This window comes from Monodon monoceros, unplaced genomic scaffold, assembly GCF_005190385.1.
Source record: "Monodon monoceros isolate NGI ecotype Baffin Bay Population unplaced genomic scaffold, NGI_Narwhal_1 Super_Scaffold_8, whole genome shotgun sequence".
Classification (NCBI taxonomy): domain Eukaryota; kingdom Metazoa; phylum Chordata; class Mammalia; order Artiodactyla; family Monodontidae; genus Monodon; species Monodon monoceros.
In genome coordinates this window covers 55,176,860-55,196,955 of record NW_021703785.1, presented here as the reverse complement: position 1 = coordinate 55,196,955, position 20,096 = coordinate 55,176,860, and the positions used below count along the sequence as shown (strand labels likewise).

Sequence of the window (20,096 nt, the reverse complement as noted above, 5' to 3'; positions counted from 1 at the left end):
GGTAGAGGGGGAGTTCAATTTCAAATACATTAAGTTTGAAGAACCTCCAAGTGGATGACCTTCACAAGGACATCCAAGTGAAGACACCCAGAGTTACATCATTCTGGATGTCAGAGAGGAAGCAGGATCTAGAATCGTAAAGATATGTAGATTTATACATCATTGCCGCTGTTGATCACTACCAGATATCTCTGGCATGGATGGAAGAGTGCCAAGCATTCCTCCTTAAAGAAAAAAAAAGAAAAGAACAGAAAGTGGAGACTATGAAGAAAATGGGGGAAAAAAAAACCCACTCTGAGACAGAAAAATAGCACCAGAAGAGAAAGCTTGGGTTTCAAGCATCAAGGGCTCAACCATCCCAAATTCTACAGGAGGATCAACTAGAACAAGGACTGAAAAGAGGCCACTGGATCTGGTAATTGGGATGGGACCCATGACGTTATTATGAGTGTTTTCAATGGAGTGGTGAGGATAGCAGGGAAAATGAATGGAAAGTGAAGGCATTTGTTCATTTATTCCACAAATACTTATCAAGCACCTATTACGTATCAGGCACTGTCCAGGCCTCAAGGGTAGGGCAGTAAACAAAACACAGACTCCTGGACTCATGGAGCATGCACGCCAGTATTGTTCACAGACTACTCTTCAAAGAACATTCCCTAAGGGTCTGGGAAGACAAGAGACTAGACAGTTTTTTGAGCAGAAAGGTGAACTCAAGGGAAGTGTTTCTTATGGGCTGGTAAGGCTTGAACTTGTGGCTGAATCACGACAGATGGAGAGGAGAGGTTGGAGAAGACGGGAGGGAGGAGGTAGGAGAGACAGAGACAGAGAGAGACAATCCCACAAAATCCCCTGCAGTTGCGGAGTGGGTGTCTAACCTTGGAAGGGTGAGGGGTCATTTTTTTCCTCCAAGACAGGAAATGATTTGACAGTTCACATCTGATGGCCTCCATTTTCCCTGTAAATGAAGAGACAAGCTGACAGCAGACTGAAGGAGATGTTAGACAGCAATTTGAAGAAGTGAATCAGAAAGTAAGAAAAGAGCCAAAGGGCACAAGTCAACCTTAACTTCCAAGCAGAGTTGTATCCAGTTAAGCAACAAGAATATGCAGCGGTGTTTTCGTTTAACACACACCTAACACACGCCACGCTCAACAGAGGCTGCGCGGAGCCTTCCTCAGGCAGCAAAGGCGTCTTCTCCTCTGTCCCCAGCCCCCAGCTCTTGTGACTATAGCGGATATTTACGTGGGGATCAAATTCCAAGAGATCAAATACTTTCTTTTACTTCTCAAAGATAAGCAATAGTTGTTAGGGAGCGTTTATTGGCCAAGTACTCAATTTTATTTACTTTGGCAGGTCTAATCACTGGGGAAAGCAGGCAGCCTACCCCTACCCACTTTTCCTCCCCAATCCTACCCCATCCTACCCCGTTTGATCCTGCAGAAATACCAATGACTGCCCCGCCGCACTGTCCAAACCCTCAGCCACTTTTTCATGAGTGTTGCTGTTACCAACTGACCTTCAAATCCAGCGTTTGAAAAGCACAGAGAATAGTAGTAAGATGGACTTTCTCCAGGTAACTGCCTCCCATTCCTTTGGTCTCATCACCTGACTTAGAAAAGGCCTCTTTGCCCTCTTCCTGAGGACGTTTGTCCCGCCTTCTCAGTGACCCTGTGCTCAATGCAATGATTCTCAGCTCCAGACCCGCCTGACAGGACAGTGTCCTCCACCCATTAACATGTGTACTTCTTAACACCAAGATCTTTTGGTTGAACACAGCTGTCTTAGCCCTGGGTATATATTGACACAGATTTCCGGTACCATTGAGGGAAGGTTCTGCTTACCTACTTGGATGATTCTTCCTCAAGTGCCTTTACCAAGTGGACTGATCACCCATTAGAAGGCAGCACTGAGAAGCCTGGACTCTTGATGACAAGGGAACCCATCTCAGCTCTGGCAGCTCACCTCTGGTCTAGGACTTCTTTTACACGTAAGAAAAATAAATTTCTATCTTGGTTACGCCACTTGAGTGTTCTGTTCTTTACAGCCTGGGCATTTCCTTATTTTCCTATAATAACCAAAGCATTTAAATGTGTACTATTTATTTTTTAAGCATTTCTAGGCATGTTGTTGAGGGAGGTTTTTCAGGGCTATGAATATTTCCCCTCCCTCCTGGGAGCTTGACTGGGATAATTCTGAAGTGTGAGGTGTTCTATACCATTTCTCAAAGCTTCTCCAGGATTGAGCTTCAGTGGCTCACTGTGGAGCTGGTTTAAGAATGCACCCCCTTAGTGGCCACATTCTAGAATGCACCCCCTATCGGCCACCTCTTCCTGATGGTACTTCCCCATTCCCACCTCCATGCACCCCCCCCCCCCCCACACACACACCCTGGCTGGCTCCCTATCACCGAAGACCTAAGGGCCCTTACCCTTATCTCAGGGTATGTCTGCTTCTTTTAGGTATTGTCCACCTAATACCATGCTTCTAGGAACTAGACATTCTTCTAGGTGCTTCTAGAGGAAGCCTCTAAAATATCCTATTAATGCCTTAGTGCCCACAATTTCTTTCAGCAAACAGTACTGTCCTGGAAAAATGCGTATGCTCTACCATTAACAAGGGGGAGAAAAAGGCCAGTATATAAAGTTGTACTGTGTAAAAATACATAGCAATATCTCAAAGAAAATATTTCAAAAGTTTAACAGTTCCCTTAAGGTGGGATTACTGGTGATTTTCCCCTACCTCTTTATACTTTCCCAAGTTTCTATGATGAACATGTATCACTTTGATAAACAGAAAGAAAAGTTCCCAAATATAAAAAAAATTACAGCAATGTTTTATTAAACTGGGAGACAAAAATGGCAAGGAAACGAGAGGCTTCTTCCTGGACCTCACATCAAAGTGAGGAGTGCTTCCTCTCACTGTGCTTGTCTTGTAAATCTCTTTTTTTCCTGCACTTTTTGCTCTGACCTTGACCTGTCTTACTTAGCATCTGGACTGGTCCCAACAAGCTCAGCTTAACAGGTTTTATTATATAAATATGCTTTCTTTTGTATCTCCAAACATCTTAATTAATGTCGACTTTTTTTTCTTCTAACTCTAGAAACTTCACCTGGGTTAGCTCTGCTGGGAAGCCCTTCTGCATGGTGAAAAGGACATAGGCCTGACACAGCTGAACTTGACTCCGCCTTGCTCTCTCACCTGCTGTGACCTTGAATGAGTGACTTGAATACTCTTGAGTCTCAGTTTCTCCTTGTTAATTTGCACTGTTAGATTAGAAGTGATAGAAGCCCAGCTCAAGTTGATTTGATGCAAAGTCATAGCCTCTTGGAAGCACTCACGGAAGGTTTGACTACATAAGCTTCAGAAATACAGGACTCTTTACTACTGGATCCAGGAATGCAAACAGCAGAGTTTTCTCTGCTACTTCTCCCTGCATGTCATTTTTGTCCTCTAGGTGTTTTCCAGGTTTTATGTCTTCTGTCTTCAGTCACCAGGAAAGAATTAAAATCCTGCAAGAGACTTATTGGTCAATTGTGAATAGGAGGGCTGCTCCTCAGCCGGGTGGGCAGCATCAGTTAAGAACCACATAGAGGGATTTCCCTGGTGGCACAGTGGTTAAGCATCCGCCTGCCAATGCAGGGAGCACGGGTTCGAGCCCTGGTCCGGGAAGATCCCACACGCCGCGGAGCAACTAAGCCTGTGCGCCACAACTACTGAGCCTGTGCTCTAGAGCCCGAGAGCCACAACTACTGAGTCCATGTGCCACAACTACTGAAGCCCATGCACCTGGAGCCCATGCTCCGCAACAAGAGAAGCCACAGCAATGAGAAGCCCGCGCACCGCAACGAAGAGTAGCCCCCACTCGCTGCAACTACAGAAAGCCCGCGCGCAGCAACAAAGACCCAACGCAGCCAAAAATAAATAAATAAATACATAAATAAATAAAATTTAAAAAAAGAACCACATAGAGAATGCCCTGGCGGTACAGTGGTTAGGGATCTGCGCTCCCACCGCAGCGGCCACAGGTTCAATCCCTCGTTGGGGAACTAAGATCCTGCATGCCACGCAGTGCAGCCCAAACAAACACAAACAAATAAACCCATACAAAACCTCATGGTATAGGATGCAGGGTTAGTTCCTAGAAGCACGTGGTCTTAGGGGGCAACCCCACGGGTGTCTACTACAAGTCCCTTCCTTATTGCATTTTGGTAAGAGTTTTTTGAGATAATGTATGTAAAGTTCATTAACTCCTCTAACTGGCACCTCTCCAATGCCTACTACATGGTAAGTGCTTTCTAAGCAATGGAGGGAGAATCAGCAGAGAACCAAATAGACAAGCAGCCTTCTTTTAATGGAGGTTATAGTTCAGAAGAAACACTTGACTCACAGTAACCACTCAATACACACTGGCCATTAAGGTGGCCCATTAGCATGTGAGTGTGGGGAGTAGAGAGAGTTCTTTAGAGTGAAATCCTGCATACACACACCCACCCTCAACGGGACCTGATGTCTGCTAGCTGACTGCCAGTGGAAGACGGAAGATTAGATAACCAGTCCCACTGGGGTCATTGCTGCCCCATCTCTCAGGTTCACTCAGGAAGAACTAGGAAGTCCCCAGATGCAGCTGTTGGCTAGAATTCAGTCTCTGGGACAGTCCCCAGCTGTGGCCTATGCCATATGGCTGAGCTGCATGGGTGACCCTAATGCAAACATGCCCCTGCCAGGCTCCCCCAGTACTCCCGCTGCCATCCCTTCCCTTGTCCTTCACACATTCCCAGTTGCTCCAGCCAACTTACAATGCAAAGTGTCTGTGAAGCACCGGACTTCTGTAATGCGCAAGAGGCCAAGAGGGCTGAGCTCTCGGAGGTGGGCACAGTTGCAGCACTTTTAGTCAGAACATCACAGGCAAGGCATAGCTCTTCCTGACTCCGTAGATACGGGTCTTAAACGTAGAGGCCCTGACACTGGTCCCTGCTGTCCCTGCTCAGGCTGTGAGTCTCGAGTCTTGTGCGCTCTGTGTGGGTTGGGACGAGAAGGCAGAAACGACACGTCACGGTTTTCCCTTGAATTCCTCAAAGCAGCTGCTCTTCTACCAGAGGTGGGCGGGACGTGCGGGGAAAATGGTAACACCGACCCGGATTTATGGGAGGTATAATCAGGAAGCCACTTTACTCCCTGAGGGTCAGATTCCACAGGAGACAGTTGAGAGAGAGGACCAGACCCTGGGGTTTCACAACATGTGCCACAGAACCTTCAGGTTTCCTTGAAAACACTTCTGGAGCCACCACCCGAGGGACAGGTGGAGACACCTGACGTACACCTGGACTCCACCACGGCAACTGATGGGTACGTCAATCAGAAGATGGTTTGTACAAATTCAAAGTTTTAATGGCTGTTAAATCATAAAAGGAAGGGTATTTGCACCGTGCACATTGTGTTCACTTAGGGTGCTGTCAGCCGGCCACGCGCATCTTATTGCACATATGAACAATGGACGAAGATCTCGAAGACGTCTTAGCCATACGAGGACTGCATTTCGAAGAAAAAAAAGCCATTTTACAAAATACTGAAGCCATTCATATTATACAGCCAACCGCAAGAAAATACTGAAATCAATATCAGAAGAAATATTTTAATTTTGAAAAAGAAAATCTCTCAAAACAAGGATTACAGAGCTTCATGTTGCCATATATACATGTAAAAAAAAAAAATATTTCAGGACCCTGCACTCTCAATGCCCATCAAGGTGCAGTCATCTGAATTCCTATTTCTATAATCAACCTCTGGCTGTCGCTTACACTGAATACGCTCTTCGTTCAGAGTGTTTTCTTTTTTACACCATTATGCTATTGGACAAAACAGGTATTTGTGCAGTACAGGAAAACATTAAAATATATTTTAAACTCAGTTAAAGTGCACAGTACATTTGACAGGAAGTAACTGCTAGCTGCCAATCCAAATGACTATTTTCAGTAACCCCTCCCTCCTTGCCTAGACAGGAGGGCAGCCTTGGCGTTGGCTGATGTAAGTCTGTGTTCAATTTCAATGCATACTGTCCTCCTGGTGTCTTTTCTTTTGTGTTCGCCTTTATATTTGGCTTATAACTTGTGGCTGCTGCTCTAAAAACTTACAATGGCTTTTCACAGAGGTGACGATGCAGTCAGCATTCGCAAGATGTTGAAAGACGAATTACTGGGCTGTCTGTAACTGCGGGGCGAGTGCACGCGCACGTAACTGCCTAAAATAGGTTGTGTGTCTGTGAAGTCTTATGTGACTCTCTCAGACCAACACGGACCCCTTTCCTTAGCTGGATTTTCTCTAGTCATTGCTTTCTCTGAACTTGCTCCCTCCCGGGCCACTCAGCCTCACAAACGCTACTTACTTCACCTTCTCCTGAGCCCGCCTTGCTCTTGCATGCAACTACTCCACCACTTTACTGACTCACTCCCGCGGTTTCACGCCAGAGGCAGTGAATCTTGCCCTGTTTGACGGACTACTCTGAAAGCCACCAACTAAGCTGCAATAAAATAAGCACGTCTACATCTCAGAATAGTTTCCTCTTTTAAAACGGGCAGCTGCAAAAAGTGCTGGTCTCCTGATCCAAGTCCTATACACCTTCAGTTAACTCTTGACCACTCTCCACCGAAGCGGCCCTTAAAAAACTTCTCAGTTAAACGATAACCTTTTTCTCATCTCCACTTTCCTATACCACTTCCTTTATTATCTACCTTTGGTGCTACACTTTTAATTACCCAAGTTACAGTGCAAAATTACACTACAAGACACATGACGCCAACACTTGTTACTTCTTCATGTTAAAACGTGAATGTTTTGTGCATAGCAAAGTAAGTATGAACCCAAAAAGATAACTGTTCACATTTTATCTTCAAGTTTAATATGTCTTTTTTTTTTCCATCACAGCTATTTACAAACAACTTTGGGGTGCTCTCTTGATTTCTGTCAGTTCATTATATCAGGGGACAACAGGGCTGCTGGAATGTAGGAAGCTGGATGGAATGCAGAAAATATAAATAAGACCAATGTTCCAGAAACCAAAGTATAAATAACGCCTCCCCCAGAAAATAGTTCTTGTCACAGAAGCACCTGCTTTTTGCTTAATTTTTTTTTTTTGAGTCATATACACCAGAAAACATGACTATGGAGACCTAGAACTACTTGCACACCGAAGAGGATAGAAAATAACTCAATATTTATAATATTAAAATAAAGTGTTTAACCACAAAAAAGCAGTAATAAAATAGTTTCCTAATTTACAATTTGCATCCAAAGGATGAATAACAACTCACTAATAAATAATATTTATATAAATATTTTGTATGTCGAAAATAGTTTTTTTAAAAGGCAATGGTCTCAAGAAACTTCTTGAAAAATTTGGTGGCAAAAAACCTGACTGCAAGTTCCCCTCCCCCCCCCCCCCCAAATACACATTGCGTTTGGTTTTAATAAAACAAATGCATCTTGCTGCAAAACGGCTGTGCTTGGTGTTTTGGTAATGGCAGTGGGTGAGCATGGAAGGGATGAAGGAGGTTGTAGAAGGCATTGATGAGCTGCTTGGTCCTTCACAACCAGCTCCCTCACGGGATTTTAGGCAAATACCTGTCAGGTCTTAATGTCAGAGTCAGTTATGAAAGGTAGAAAATCTTCTTTTGTGTCCTCCCGTCAATTCAACTAGAGTCGGGGAACTGACAAGCAGTGAGTGGGAGGTTGGAGGGGGCAGGTGCTGAGAGGAGAGTTTAGGATCTCTGACCGGAAAAACGTCTGAGCCACGACCCAAAGGAGAGGAGTTGGTCTCATGTGAATAGAGCCTTTGTTACAGTTACATCTAGCAATGCTTGAACGGTGATGCCCACTTTGACCAGGCCTTTCTCTTCAAGGATGTGATGGGGCAGACACAGTTTTTCCTAAAAGGAAGAAGAACAAAGCATTGATTTTTAGATGACTGGAATCTAATTACAAAATCTCGAGATACCACTGACAGGAGTTAAGTCGAGCTCTGAAGTATGCCTATCTAATCACTTCAGACTGTGCTCTCTCCCTAGCTTTCAACTCATTTTGCAAAGACCTTTTCTGTGTTTACAAAGAAAACAATGATTTTCCACAAGTGAGGGTTGTTCTAGAAAGACTTCCAATCATCCTGAAATGTGCAAAAGAGCTAAACATTTTTTAAAAACCTTGACACTAAATAAGTGAGCTACATACCATCAGCTGGAAACCACCCACCAAGAACATATTAGCTTATATTCTTATACAGCAAAATTTCACACAGCCTCTCACACATTTTAAAGGAACTTGAATACTCATTTATGCAGACCACACACCATTCTACTGACCATAAATCTTGATTTAGTTCATTTTATTTCCTGTGATCTCTGGAATGGAGGCATGCTTTCTTCACAGTTTATGAACAGCCTTGTAAATAAGTAATTTTAACCACAGCGTTTAAGAGCCTCCCTTTTAAGGCTCTTTTATAAAACTGTCAAAGACACAAATATCCTGCTACTTTCTCATACTGTATTTTTGCTCTTGGGAAATGTCCAGCACATACTACTCAAGGAAGATAACCAAGGCGGCTCACTCCCTGTGTGTGGCACCCTGCATGCTCAACCACCAGTTTACAAAAGAGCAAAAACAAATAATTTTACACTTTTGTCATTTGACCCCGGTCTGATACCATACAAGGGAATCTCCTTCCAGAGTGTGTCTCCTTGGCTGGGAAACAACTCCACAGCAAACACTCCCTCTCATCTACCCAAAGATGGTGTGTTTTCCACAGTCCAATAACCACTGGTCTTAAGGACAGTTGAAATTGGGAGCTGCGTCAAGCCCCAGGCGGTGGACACAGTGTTTAACATGAAGCCAATCAGGTCTCGGATCAGCACTGCTTCCTTGCAGTTCTCTTGCTGGAGGAATCAGGTATTCTGGCTGCGCCAATGCAGGACTCTCCACTAAGTACCCCAGATGCGGGTACTGTGCTCTTAAAAAGGTCATCCAAAGACACATCGTGACATCTCCAAGAACCTGTTCCACAACCTCGAAATGCTGGTGGGCTCTACGCTTGCAGTCTTACCATCCCCCATCCCTCCCACTTCCCTAACTTATGGTAAATTCAGAGTATCTCAGACTCTGACTCCAGGCCTTGAGAAATGGCCACTTGTCAATATAAAACAGCCGATGCTTTACAATACAATTTTAACAATTATTTCAAGTGGCTGTTGTGTATCAAATAGGATTAGCTTGTCATCAGTGGTGTGTTGAGGGGAGGCAACTTTACGCTGCTTGCCAACTTAGCAGCCAAACGTCAGCCTGAGAAAGAATCGGAGGTTCTGTCTGAGTTGTGAACAGGGCACTAGGCCAGGATGGACGGTGCTTCCTCCTTCTGCCGCAGCCAGAGGTCAGTGTGTACCCTTTGCTGACACCTTCTGCTTGCCATGGGCTTGTGAAATCAGCTGAATTTCACTTCATTGGTAAGGCTGGTCCCATGGGGGCAGCGATATATTTTCCTCATTATTATGGCTTCCACAGCACCCCAGTAGGATATTATAAATGGCTGCTAATTATGGTTAAGTTCCTGGTACAAGGTATTACTTGGGGAAAAAAAAATGTCTTCACTTTATACCATATGCTAAAATCAATTTGATATGAGTTGAAGAGTTAAATGTTAAAAAACATCCACAACATTCCTTCCCAATAAAATATAGATACGTATTTAATATTTTCTCTGGTAAATGGATGGAGATGAAAAAGTGCTATAAAAATCACAAAGGAAAAGATAAAAACAATTGATCACCTGAAAGTATACAGCTTCTGTGTGCCAAAAAAAAAAAAATTAAAGGATAAACAACAAACTGTAAAAAAAAATTATTTGCGTCAAATTACAAAGGGTTTTATATTGACACATAAAAGCTCAACAAATCGGTGAGAAAAACACTGAGATCAATAATGCAGCACGACTGGGCAAGGAACGTGAATAGAAATTTTAAAGCAATAGATTTGCCCAAGGCATTCTGAACAAGATATTTTGCTTCTTGACCTGTGTTCCCCTGTGTTTAGTCACAAACGTTCCTGAATTCTAGAACTAAAATTTGCACAAAGCCTAATCTCTGTGCAACATGGCTTTGAGGGGGCTATCCTGAGTCCTGCTTGAGCTGTGACATGTCTCCACTGATGAGTGGTGGGGCCGGTGGTCTGCAGAGTTGAGTTTCCATGCTCGAGGTCATGCTTGGGAAGGGCTGGGGCTCCAGAGAAACAAGGATGGGAAGATACTGAGGCCTTAGCCTCCTGCTGACAGGACGTTGGAGGTGTCACACACCGAGTCAGCTTAAGGTCATCCCCTCTCCCAGGCATTTCTCACCTTCCTGGTCTCCTCATTCCTAAACCAGGCGCAGAGTTCAAAATTCTCCCTTCCACCCTTACAGCTGGTGACAAGGAGTAAATAAAAGACATAAAAAGGTATCCCTTGCATCCTTTCTGGCTTTCTCTTTTAATTCAGACGTCCTAAGAAGCCCTGAGGTGCCCTCAGATTACATTATAGGGTTGGAGGTACCTACGAAGACTAGCGTCAGATCATAGAAACCTTATGAAAACATGGCAGTTGTGGTTGTTCTATCACAGGACTGGGAGGGAGACTGATGGGAATCATGACTTCAGATGCTGGTTGACAAGACAAGCAAGGGGAGCCTGCCAGAAATACGGAGGGGCTTTGAGGATGGCCAGAAGGCCCCCTCCATCACACTAGTCCTGTCGCTGCATATCCCATGCGGGAGGGGATCCCTGAAGTGAGCTACAAGTTGTGATGGGGAAGGAACTGCTGTGGATTTATAGCTTGATGGGAAATGACAGAGAAGGGTCACCTCACCTTGTATATAATGGATCTAAAGGAGAGAGGTGAATATTTACACTGAGTTTAAATGCATCACAATTTCATTGTTAGAGGAGATGAGTGGCTTTCATTGAGAATGCAGCAGCAGACTGCTCTAGGATACCCATGAGCTCCTTTTGTTGTGTTTCTTCTTAAAGCACAGAACAGAATCATAAAGCAGCATCCTGCATAAAAATATTCTGAGCCCCCTCTGAAGGACTCGTCCTGTCCTTCGCATTGTTTCTCCAATGGCGGAAACAAATATTCACTCTTATGCCCTCACCCACCCCTCTTCTGAGCCACAACAAGCAGGGTTGGAAAAGGCAAGTAAGCCATAAAGACTAAATTCCAACTTTGCAAGACCTCTGGAGGCACCTCCTACAGGCCTGGCACCAATGCTATGGATTTGCATTGGCTTTTTCTTTATGACTACTCTGCGAGGTAGATAACAATATTTCTACTTTGCAGAGGAGAAAACTGAGATGTAGAGAGTTTAACTTTGCTCAAGTCACACAGCAGGTAAGTACTGCAACCAGGATTTGAACTTGTGTCTCATCTTACAGCTGGGGCCCCTTCCACGACATCATGCTGCTTCCCGTAAGGTCCTTGACTAACCAGCGAGCAGGTCCTGTCTGTGCCCGGGAGACAGGAAGAGGCCCCTGGCCCCTCGGAGTCCTCTCCAGGCCAGTCCCACCAAATTCAACGTCAGGTGGGCATCAGAGAACCCTCAGCTCGGGGAAGGGCGTTAGCTCTGTCACTTAGCTCATTTGGTTTCTCTTCGCAGTGAGGGCCAGACGTCTTGTTCCGGCGGCAAATGCCTCATGGGAGCAGGCAGATCGCCATCACCGCCTGGCTCTCCTTTTTCTGTAGTTTCTTACGCTCCCCAGCAGTCACAGGCCTCCTGCCAGGCCACCGCTAGACAAAATAAAGTCACCCATGCAGCACTTTTCATGTTGTTCAGTCTGCTTCTAAAATGTAAAGTCCTGGCACTAACTGATTGATCCTTAAAACAAAACTGTCTGCATCATTTTCATGTAAGAGAACTTCAGCTCCTGCTTTGCCGTGTGAGGGCTCCGAGGGGCAGCTTCTTCCGATGTGAAATGCAGACCATGTCAACCTCTTCCAGACAGAGAGGATTTCTTGTCACTCTTCATTTGATTCTCTGCTTTCCAGCCGTGCTACCTTCTAGTCCTTCTTTCTAGAACATTTATTCTCTACACACAACTACCCCTTCTCTCACCTCCCTAATCCATACACCCTTCACCTGGCTATTCCTACATATCTTTAAGGCCTCAGTGCAAACATCACGGTTCTAGGAAGGCTTCAAAGATCACCCGCTCCTATCAGGGTTGGGCCCCCCTGTCCACGTGTTTCATATACAGAATCTTGTATCTGACCTATCACAGGACCTTATCACATTGAATTCTTCTTTATTTGTCCACTAGATCCACTACACAGGGTCCAAAAACCTGCAAGCCAATCCAGCCCATAGCCTGTTTTTGTAAATAAAGTTTTATTGAGACACATTTACGAGTGTCTGTGGCTACTTTCACACTATAGCAGCTGAGCTGGGTAGTCCTAACAGAGATGGTATGGCCCCCAAAGCCGAAAATATTTACTGGCACTTTACAGAAGAAGTTTGTTGACTCCTGATTTTTGAAGACAGGGTCACGTGTCATGGTCACCTTTTTATCCCCGAGATGGGGTCTTGTACAAAGGGTGTTCATTCAATATGTGAGGAATGAATGAATGAACACAATCATAAACAAAATCCAGTGAAAAAGCAAGGAACTGGACCCTCATAGTCTTAAGGAGAAAAGCGTACATTCTATTATATATACCTGATAGTTTATTGAGAACTAATTTCAAAATCTGAAGCCTCATTTTAAAAACCTAATCTCCTGAAAGAAAATCACATTAAAATATTTTTCACCTCATCCGGAACCACTTTCAAGCTCCTGAAATTTTAATCTACTGTCCATGACTTTTACCCTGTAGGTGAAATGCCCTTTTTCCTTATGACAGAGACCAGCATGGATTATAGACATAACCCTAGCCACTATGCCCTAAATTTAATTTCTCACTCACAAATAACTAGTATCAGGATATCAAGTGCCTTTACTTATCTACTCATTGATGAAACTCCTACTCAGCTGTCTTGCTTTTGAGCTCTGTAGGGCCCTTCCCCCCAGCACTGTTTTATATGTCTCTCCCCAAGTACAATGAGCTGCATACGAACCACAAATCCATAACGAGAAGGAACTAATAGGACTTACTTAGTTGTCACCTATTTTGGCAATCCTGACACGGAGTAGCAAGTTGCTACCAATTGGAAGAACTGGAGAAGGAGGACTTTCTATTTCAAATAGATCTTTCTATTTCAAAAAGAATATGTAAATAAATGCTTGGTAATTTTTATCAGGCATTGTTAAGTACTGAAAAAAAAGGTCTTCCTTGTGAGAGGAAGATTTAGTATGCGCATATAGATCACCCAACCACCTCTCGGATGACAAGTGGGTTGGCCGAGTATCCCTAGTCACCTGGCAATGGCAGGCATCATGCTAGCCTATGAGTCGGTGTGTGAGTACCTTGGGGAAGAACCATGGGGAGGCTTAATAATATTCTGAATAGAAATGAGTAGCCATGGACAAGACAGTTCGTTCCAAGCTTTGCCTAAAGGGCTAAATTAACTGTGCTTTGCTTGTTACCAGACTACTTGATGAAAAAATACCACCTAACAGATCCCCAGAGGAGCAACGCATTAGGGTACAGATACACTAACGACATGAGAGGTGAAGGTGCATCCAAAAAATACTTTGGATGCCAGAACTGAAATATGAACACGGCCAAAGAACTATGTCAAGTCAGCGCTGAAAATTAAATCTGATCTCCCAGGATTGCGCTCCTCAGTTTTCATTGACAGAATTTTCTTTCAGGCGGTCACCCGGTAAGTCATCTCTCTTCTTCCCCTGTGCCCCCCACCCACTTCAAGAAGAAAAATCCAAACAGCTGGACAGAAGTGCTGAGCGCGACTCTGGATACACACAAATTAACGTACTGATGGGCCCATAAAAACCTGGATCTGTCACCCAACTTGTGTTTATTAAGCAACTTATGGCTCAGGGCGCTCATCAGACATCGTACAAAGGGATTTTATTGTGTTACAGACTGAAGAGTACAAGATAGCACCAAAGGCAATTCAGTACATCTGCGGGTTACTTATTACACAACTGACGTTAGATAACTTCCGCATACTCTGTATTTCACCAATCAACCCAAAATCAGGGGGGAGAAGCTCAGTGAACTCAAGATATTATCATGTAAAGAATGTCTCCTGTTAGAAAATCTCATCTGATTTACCAACAAAGGATCTTTATAAATATATTCTTCTAACTATGTGACCTTTCCACATCCTCAAGTCCCCTGGATTCATGGAAATGTTCAGAAAAATAAAATTATCTTCTTAGTAGCCATCTAGAAAGACTGTTTCCATGTGAGTAAACTAGAAATTTATCTTGAGGAAGTGAACTCCATCATCCCCCCACCACCACCAATTTAAGAAACAATATTTGGCAACCAGAGGTAAATAGAAGCACAAGGGAGTCTGTCTTCACCTTGGAGCAGGGCCGTCTCATATTATAAGACGACATCCCAGGACCAGGAATATCTTGTCCTAGATAAGATTCTAATGTCTTTTTTCTTTAATTGCAAACTGATCACATTGCTCCGAAAGCAGATATAGTTATTAATATATAATCCTTTAAGCTTACTTAAACATAAAAGCAGGTTGCTAATGTCACTGGAAATCAAAGGTTAAATGGAAATTTCAAGTCACCGAAGAAACTACATTCTTCTAAAATAAGAGCAACCTTATTGGTTCCTGTCATAGTAACCCCAGCCCTAGGCCCAAGAATGTTCCATGACTCACGGCTTTATTTGAAAATAAATACTGTCAAATCCATCACATTCTAGACCTGAAGTTATGATGTGATGTAGCAAAAAAAAAAAAAAAAAAAAAGCGAAATGACCCATTACATTATTTAAAAATAGAAACCCTTTTTGGAAAATGCTTTTCTAAGAGCCTCGGTCAGAGTAGACCAAACAAGGAATAAGTAGAACTACGCAGAAAGAGTGGTGTGCCGTGGATCCTCCAGGGGGCACTCTGACTGCGCCGGACCCTTCCTCCCCAGCGCCCTTCTGCACAGCCCTGTCTCAGGCAGCAGGGCAGAGGGGCTCACTCAGGGTGGAAGTGGGGGGTCACCCTCCCTGGTGCCCTTCACAGCTCCTGCTGCAGGAAGCAGGGAGGAAGCCAGCTGGCTGGCCAGCAAAGGAGTCATTCTCCAGATGGTATTTTTCAACTTGGTCAACAGCGGCATTATTAAAGATTGTTATAGACCAAACTGGACCCCCAATGCTGGCTTTCTGTCTTCCCTCTACAGTTAAATCGCCCAATCCTGAATTAGGAGTCGACTTAAATACTGACCCAATGGCAAGATTTTCATACGCTAAATCCCCTCTGCTCCTGTTCTGGAACCTTCTTCGGCTCTACCCAAGGCAGCAAAGCTCACTGGGAGAGAGAAGAGGCACTGCAGAGCACTGCTGCTGGCACTATGGGGATGAGGAGGCAAGAGGTATGGATACACTCTGTCCTCACTGTTTCTCAGCAAGTGAGAGAAACTATCTAATGGGAGCTGCTTTCTACAAAGTTTGTGCTTCTGGAAAATCTGATGTGGAAACGTTCGGCTTCAAAACTCCAGAGATTACTGAAGAGATGACAGGGATGGAAGTTTGCAAGGCAAAGGCCCAGAGGGAGGAAGGACCCTGTCATGGAGCAGGGCGACAGAGCAGAGTGTAGGGATGCACACGCGGGCATTACGCAGACAGAACATTCCAGCGGTAAGTGATATATATCAGCACTACAAAGAGAATATGGACAAGACAGAAGCTTATAAGGTCCCTGGAGCGGAGGGCAGAAGTTGGTTGTGGGGCTTTCTCCCCGAGTGCCAGCAGAGTGTCAACAGTCTTTCGAATGTGACGAAAATCCAACTGCAGGATGTCATACGGAGAGCAGAGGTCAGCCTATTCCGAGGGCAGCCATCAGAACAGAAAGAGACAGTGCATACAATTAAAAATACACAGAACAACGGCTGAAAAGAAGCACACATTTTTAGTTACTAGCAAATGGCAAGAGTAACCCCTTATTTCAAGCAGGTAAAACCCGTTCCACCACAGATTGTTTAATTAATTACAAAAAGCAGCATACCCAACACAGTCTATGCAGATAGGACAGAGAAATTCCTCAGCCAGAATCTCACTATCGAGGAATAGAAGGTTCTGTAATTTATACATCCTTCTGGTATTCAAACAGTTTTAATATTTAAGTGGTATCATGAGTCAGCAATGGCATAAGAATAAGAGCTCTGCACCTGGGCCATTGAGGTCTTCACTATACTAAAGGGAAAAATACAAACTTAAAAATTTAATCCCCACCTTTCCTCACCATTCTCTTAGTGCATTTTTTACCCTGGTCTATGAAGACTGAATATAAAGTATATCTCTCCGAAAGGTAATACATGCGCCTAATTTGTTTTCCTTTTAGGATTATTGATAAACTCTGGGGAATGCTAGTTTTTAATCATGTGCCCAAAAACTACATTAAATTTCACATTTTTACAACTGGACATAAACCAAAAGTTTAAAAGAGGCTTCTTAGATCTGCAGTTAGAATAAAAGTACATTCCTGCATAGAGGAATTGTGTACATTTCTTCACCACCGAACAGGTATGTGTAGGGGGAGGGGCGGGGAGAACAGGCCTCCGCGTTTTGTCTACTTGACAGTCACCACGTAAGGAGGCAAAATTCTTACTTTATCAACTAAACGCACAAATAAGATAGTCCTATGAGTTGACCTCTGGATGCCTACTGCTATCAGGAAGCAAATGGTTTTCTGATACCCTGAATTCCTGAACCAGAAATGACCGCAGCTTCAAATTAAAAATGATTATAATTGCTATGTCAGTATGTACCAAAGTTCTGGCTTTGTTTCCAAATTAAACAAGGATTGAAAATATCTGTGATATATTTCATAAATGCAGCTTTATGTCCAAATTAGGCAAAGCATTTAAAAAATATATATATATTATATATTTTATAATATACTTTGCAACAATATTGCCCTTTGTTTTAGCATCACTGCTAAGCAGATGCAAATCACAGAGCAACTGAAAGATGATTCTAAGATAAGAGATTCTGTCTTGCACGTATCTTCTGCAGTTAGCTTGATGCCCTCTGGTAAAGAGGGATAATCAATGTAAGTGCGTTGAATAAGATTATAAACCTCTTAATCTTAAGTTATGAAGGTAGAGATCCTCTTAACAAAAGATTTTTTTTAAGGATATTAATAAATCATGTTATATCTATTCAGACTGTGCATCTTTTCTCAGCGCATTTAGAGGAATCAAGCTACCACTGCTATTTTCTCAAGAATTAAAACAGCTACACATAGAATGGATTTCACTGTGACAGAGATGCTGATCAGGAATTAACAGATGAGGAAACATCTAAGAGGAGTTTTCTGTTGCAATGGTGTGCTTAATCAGTGAACTCTGAGCAAAACAGACAGAAGACAGAAGGCATGTGCACACTAAAATGTGACTGTCACCAAAGTGGTATTTCCATGTTAAAAGCAAATCATTTTATCTCCAGGATATATTTCAATACATTTCGCAGAACCCTACGGAAAATGTCTGGTCTGCTCCCCAGCAACTCCATCAAAGAACTAAGAATTAGATTGTCTGCAGTTTCCAGTGTATCTATTCAGAAGTACACTTCTCGCATGGGTAGGCAACACAGACCATTCTTCTCAAGCTGGAAATAATTTCATGATGCCCACAGATTCTGGGCTTTATTCAGATTAAAGTGGGTAAAGCTTAGACTCACAGTCTACAGCGGGTGGTTTAAATTAAATCACGATCTCTGAAGAAAAAAGTATGGGTCTAAGATTGGCTGGGAGGCAAAATCTGAAGCATCATAATGTGTGGAGTGTGGGCTACTCTCTGATTCTACCCCCCGTCACACAGCCCATGGCCGTCAGATCAGTCCCTCAAGGATGCTATGATGGGAAGCCAGGGCTGAAGTTGCCAGGGGAACCTGGGAGTTTTCTGACCCTTGTGCTTTCCAAATTTCAGTCTTAATAAGAGGGACTTACAGATTATGCTTTATTTTTTTCTTATAATTAAAGTAGGAAAACACTAAAAAGGAAGGAAATTTAAAGAGGCCAAATTTCACCATGTATTTACAGAGCATTAGTAATTATTGCAAGGCGTTTAAAAAACATAGTTAATACACTCAGAATCCCGAGAGGCGAGTGCAGGTGCTAATTCCCGTGACAGTGAACAGAAATCACAATCGCCAGAAGTTAACTGATTCTCATACAAGTCAACACAAGAGTGTGTGACTAAGATTACTATTAAAGATTAACTCAGGTTCCCCAAACACTACGGATAGAAACAAAAATGTACACAGATCTATCAAAAGGTCTAATTTACAGGCATTCTGAGTATAATACAGACTAAATTCTAAGAAATTTAGAATATATTGTTTATTTAAATTTGATTTTGAAAGGCAGTATGCTTATAAATATTGTTTATTTAAATTTAATTTTGAAAGGCAGTATGCTTACAAAGTATTTTTAATCTAAAATGTCATAGTACAAGAATGTTGATGGTCATTCTGAAAATGTAAAGCTCTAACTGACAAGGTGTAATTTGGCAGAGAGAGGAGCAAGGTAGGAAAAGGTTTCCAGAGTTTTCTCCAGATATATAAGAACTAATCACCAATTTTATGCACTTAGTAACTCTAATATCAGTAAGCTAATTCATCTAGAAATGCAATTTCAAGCTCTTTGAAGACGCTGCTTCGAGAAACTATTTGTTCTCAACCATGTACCAATGTCAGACCACTGACCGGAAGTGGCTCTACCACCAGGAGACACACAGGGGGATAGGATTCTTACATGAATGGTTACACACACCTACTAACCATTGGAGACGACTGGTTTTACAAGCTAGAGACTGGCTCTTCTTAATGCATTAGGGATTTAAAAATTTACATTAATAAAATAATAACTTGGTGTCAATCTGCACCTCTGATCATCCAACCTCGCAAGTAACTAATGTAAATGGAAACTTAAAATAAATCTTGTAATAAGAATCTCACCATCCCCCAAAAGTGTTTATTAGTTATGACTTAAACTGATATTAAAGTCATTGATTTGGGGGAAAAAAGAGACATAAGGTTCAAAGAGGCGAAGGAATTCGTATCTCCTATTCTCAAGATTAAAACAAACAAACAAAAAAGGTAGCTTCAATTTACAGAATGTCTTTCAATTTAAAACTTCAGATCATTTACATAAACCGTCCTAAACCCTTACAACAGGTATAAAGTAGGAAAAGTTTTGCAATTACTTTCAAAAATAGTATCTCCTTATAAAAGTCAACAAAATACAAATATGAAAGGCACTGAAAAGAAGACTCAGCCATAATTCCACCTGTATCAATGCAATCATCGTTAGCATCTTAGTGTACTTTAGGATTTTATTTTTAACTCCATCTGGCAGATGCAGAGGCTGGACACCAAGGGACCTGTCCTTGTAGATACGGAAGGAAAACCTTCCACCTCCCACAGTCTAGTGAGGAGCCCTGGCCTCTGTGCTATCCGGCAGGCAAGAGCCCTGTATAGCTGATGGAGGTGCTGCCCTGACCCTCCTCCCAATTCCTCTCTGGAGACAGTAATGAACAGGAGAGGCTGGGCAGCTAGAAAACAAGGTGCATTTCTATTCCATGTCTCTTCCTCCTCTAAACAGGGCAAGTCTGTTAAATTAAGGACCTTGCTCCTTACAGAGGTTGGAGGTCAAGGCTACTTATTTAACATCAAGTAGACAGACAGAGACCAGCGGGTCTCCCCTCAGAAAGGGACCAGGGTATCTTCCCTCAGACAGAGACCAGGGAGCCTCCTTTCAGACAGAGACGTCAGTGTCTCCCATCAGACAGGGACCAGGGCAATTTCTCTCAGAAAAATACCAGGCTGTCTCCTCTGAGAGGGAGAGACCAAGGGATCTCCCTTTAGAAAAAGACCAGAGTGTCTTCCCCTCCAAAAACATCAAAAAATAAAATCAAGGTGAAATACTTCCCCGGTGAGTAAAAAATATATATAT

The 20,096-nt window shown here is 43.0% G+C and overlaps 1 protein-coding gene across 7 annotated transcripts in view; it reads right to left on the bottom strand.

Annotated features, from left to right (window-relative positions):
• The window catches only part of LRCH1 (leucine rich repeats and calponin homology domain containing 1), a 205,901-nt gene that overhangs the window by 11,849 nt on the left and 173,956 nt on the right, over window positions 1-20,096 (bottom strand). For 3 of the 7 annotated variants that reach the window (XR_003791707.1, XR_003791704.1, XR_003791708.1), the window contains exons 19-21: window positions 4,800-7,925; window positions 3,202-3,512; window positions 879-2,068 (exon numbers count right to left, since the gene is read on the bottom strand). Coding sequence is in view for 2 of the 7 variants with exons in the window: in XM_029210024.1 (XP_029065857.1) it covers window positions 15,755-15,961 (207 nt within the window). In the remaining 5 variants the exon portion in view is untranslated. Of the gene's footprint in view, window positions 1-878; window positions 2,069-3,201; window positions 3,513-4,799; window positions 7,926-14,285; window positions 15,962-20,096 lie in introns of those variants that run through there. The other 4 variants (XM_029210024.1, XM_029210026.1, XR_003791705.1 and 1 more) reach the window with 3 other exon arrangements.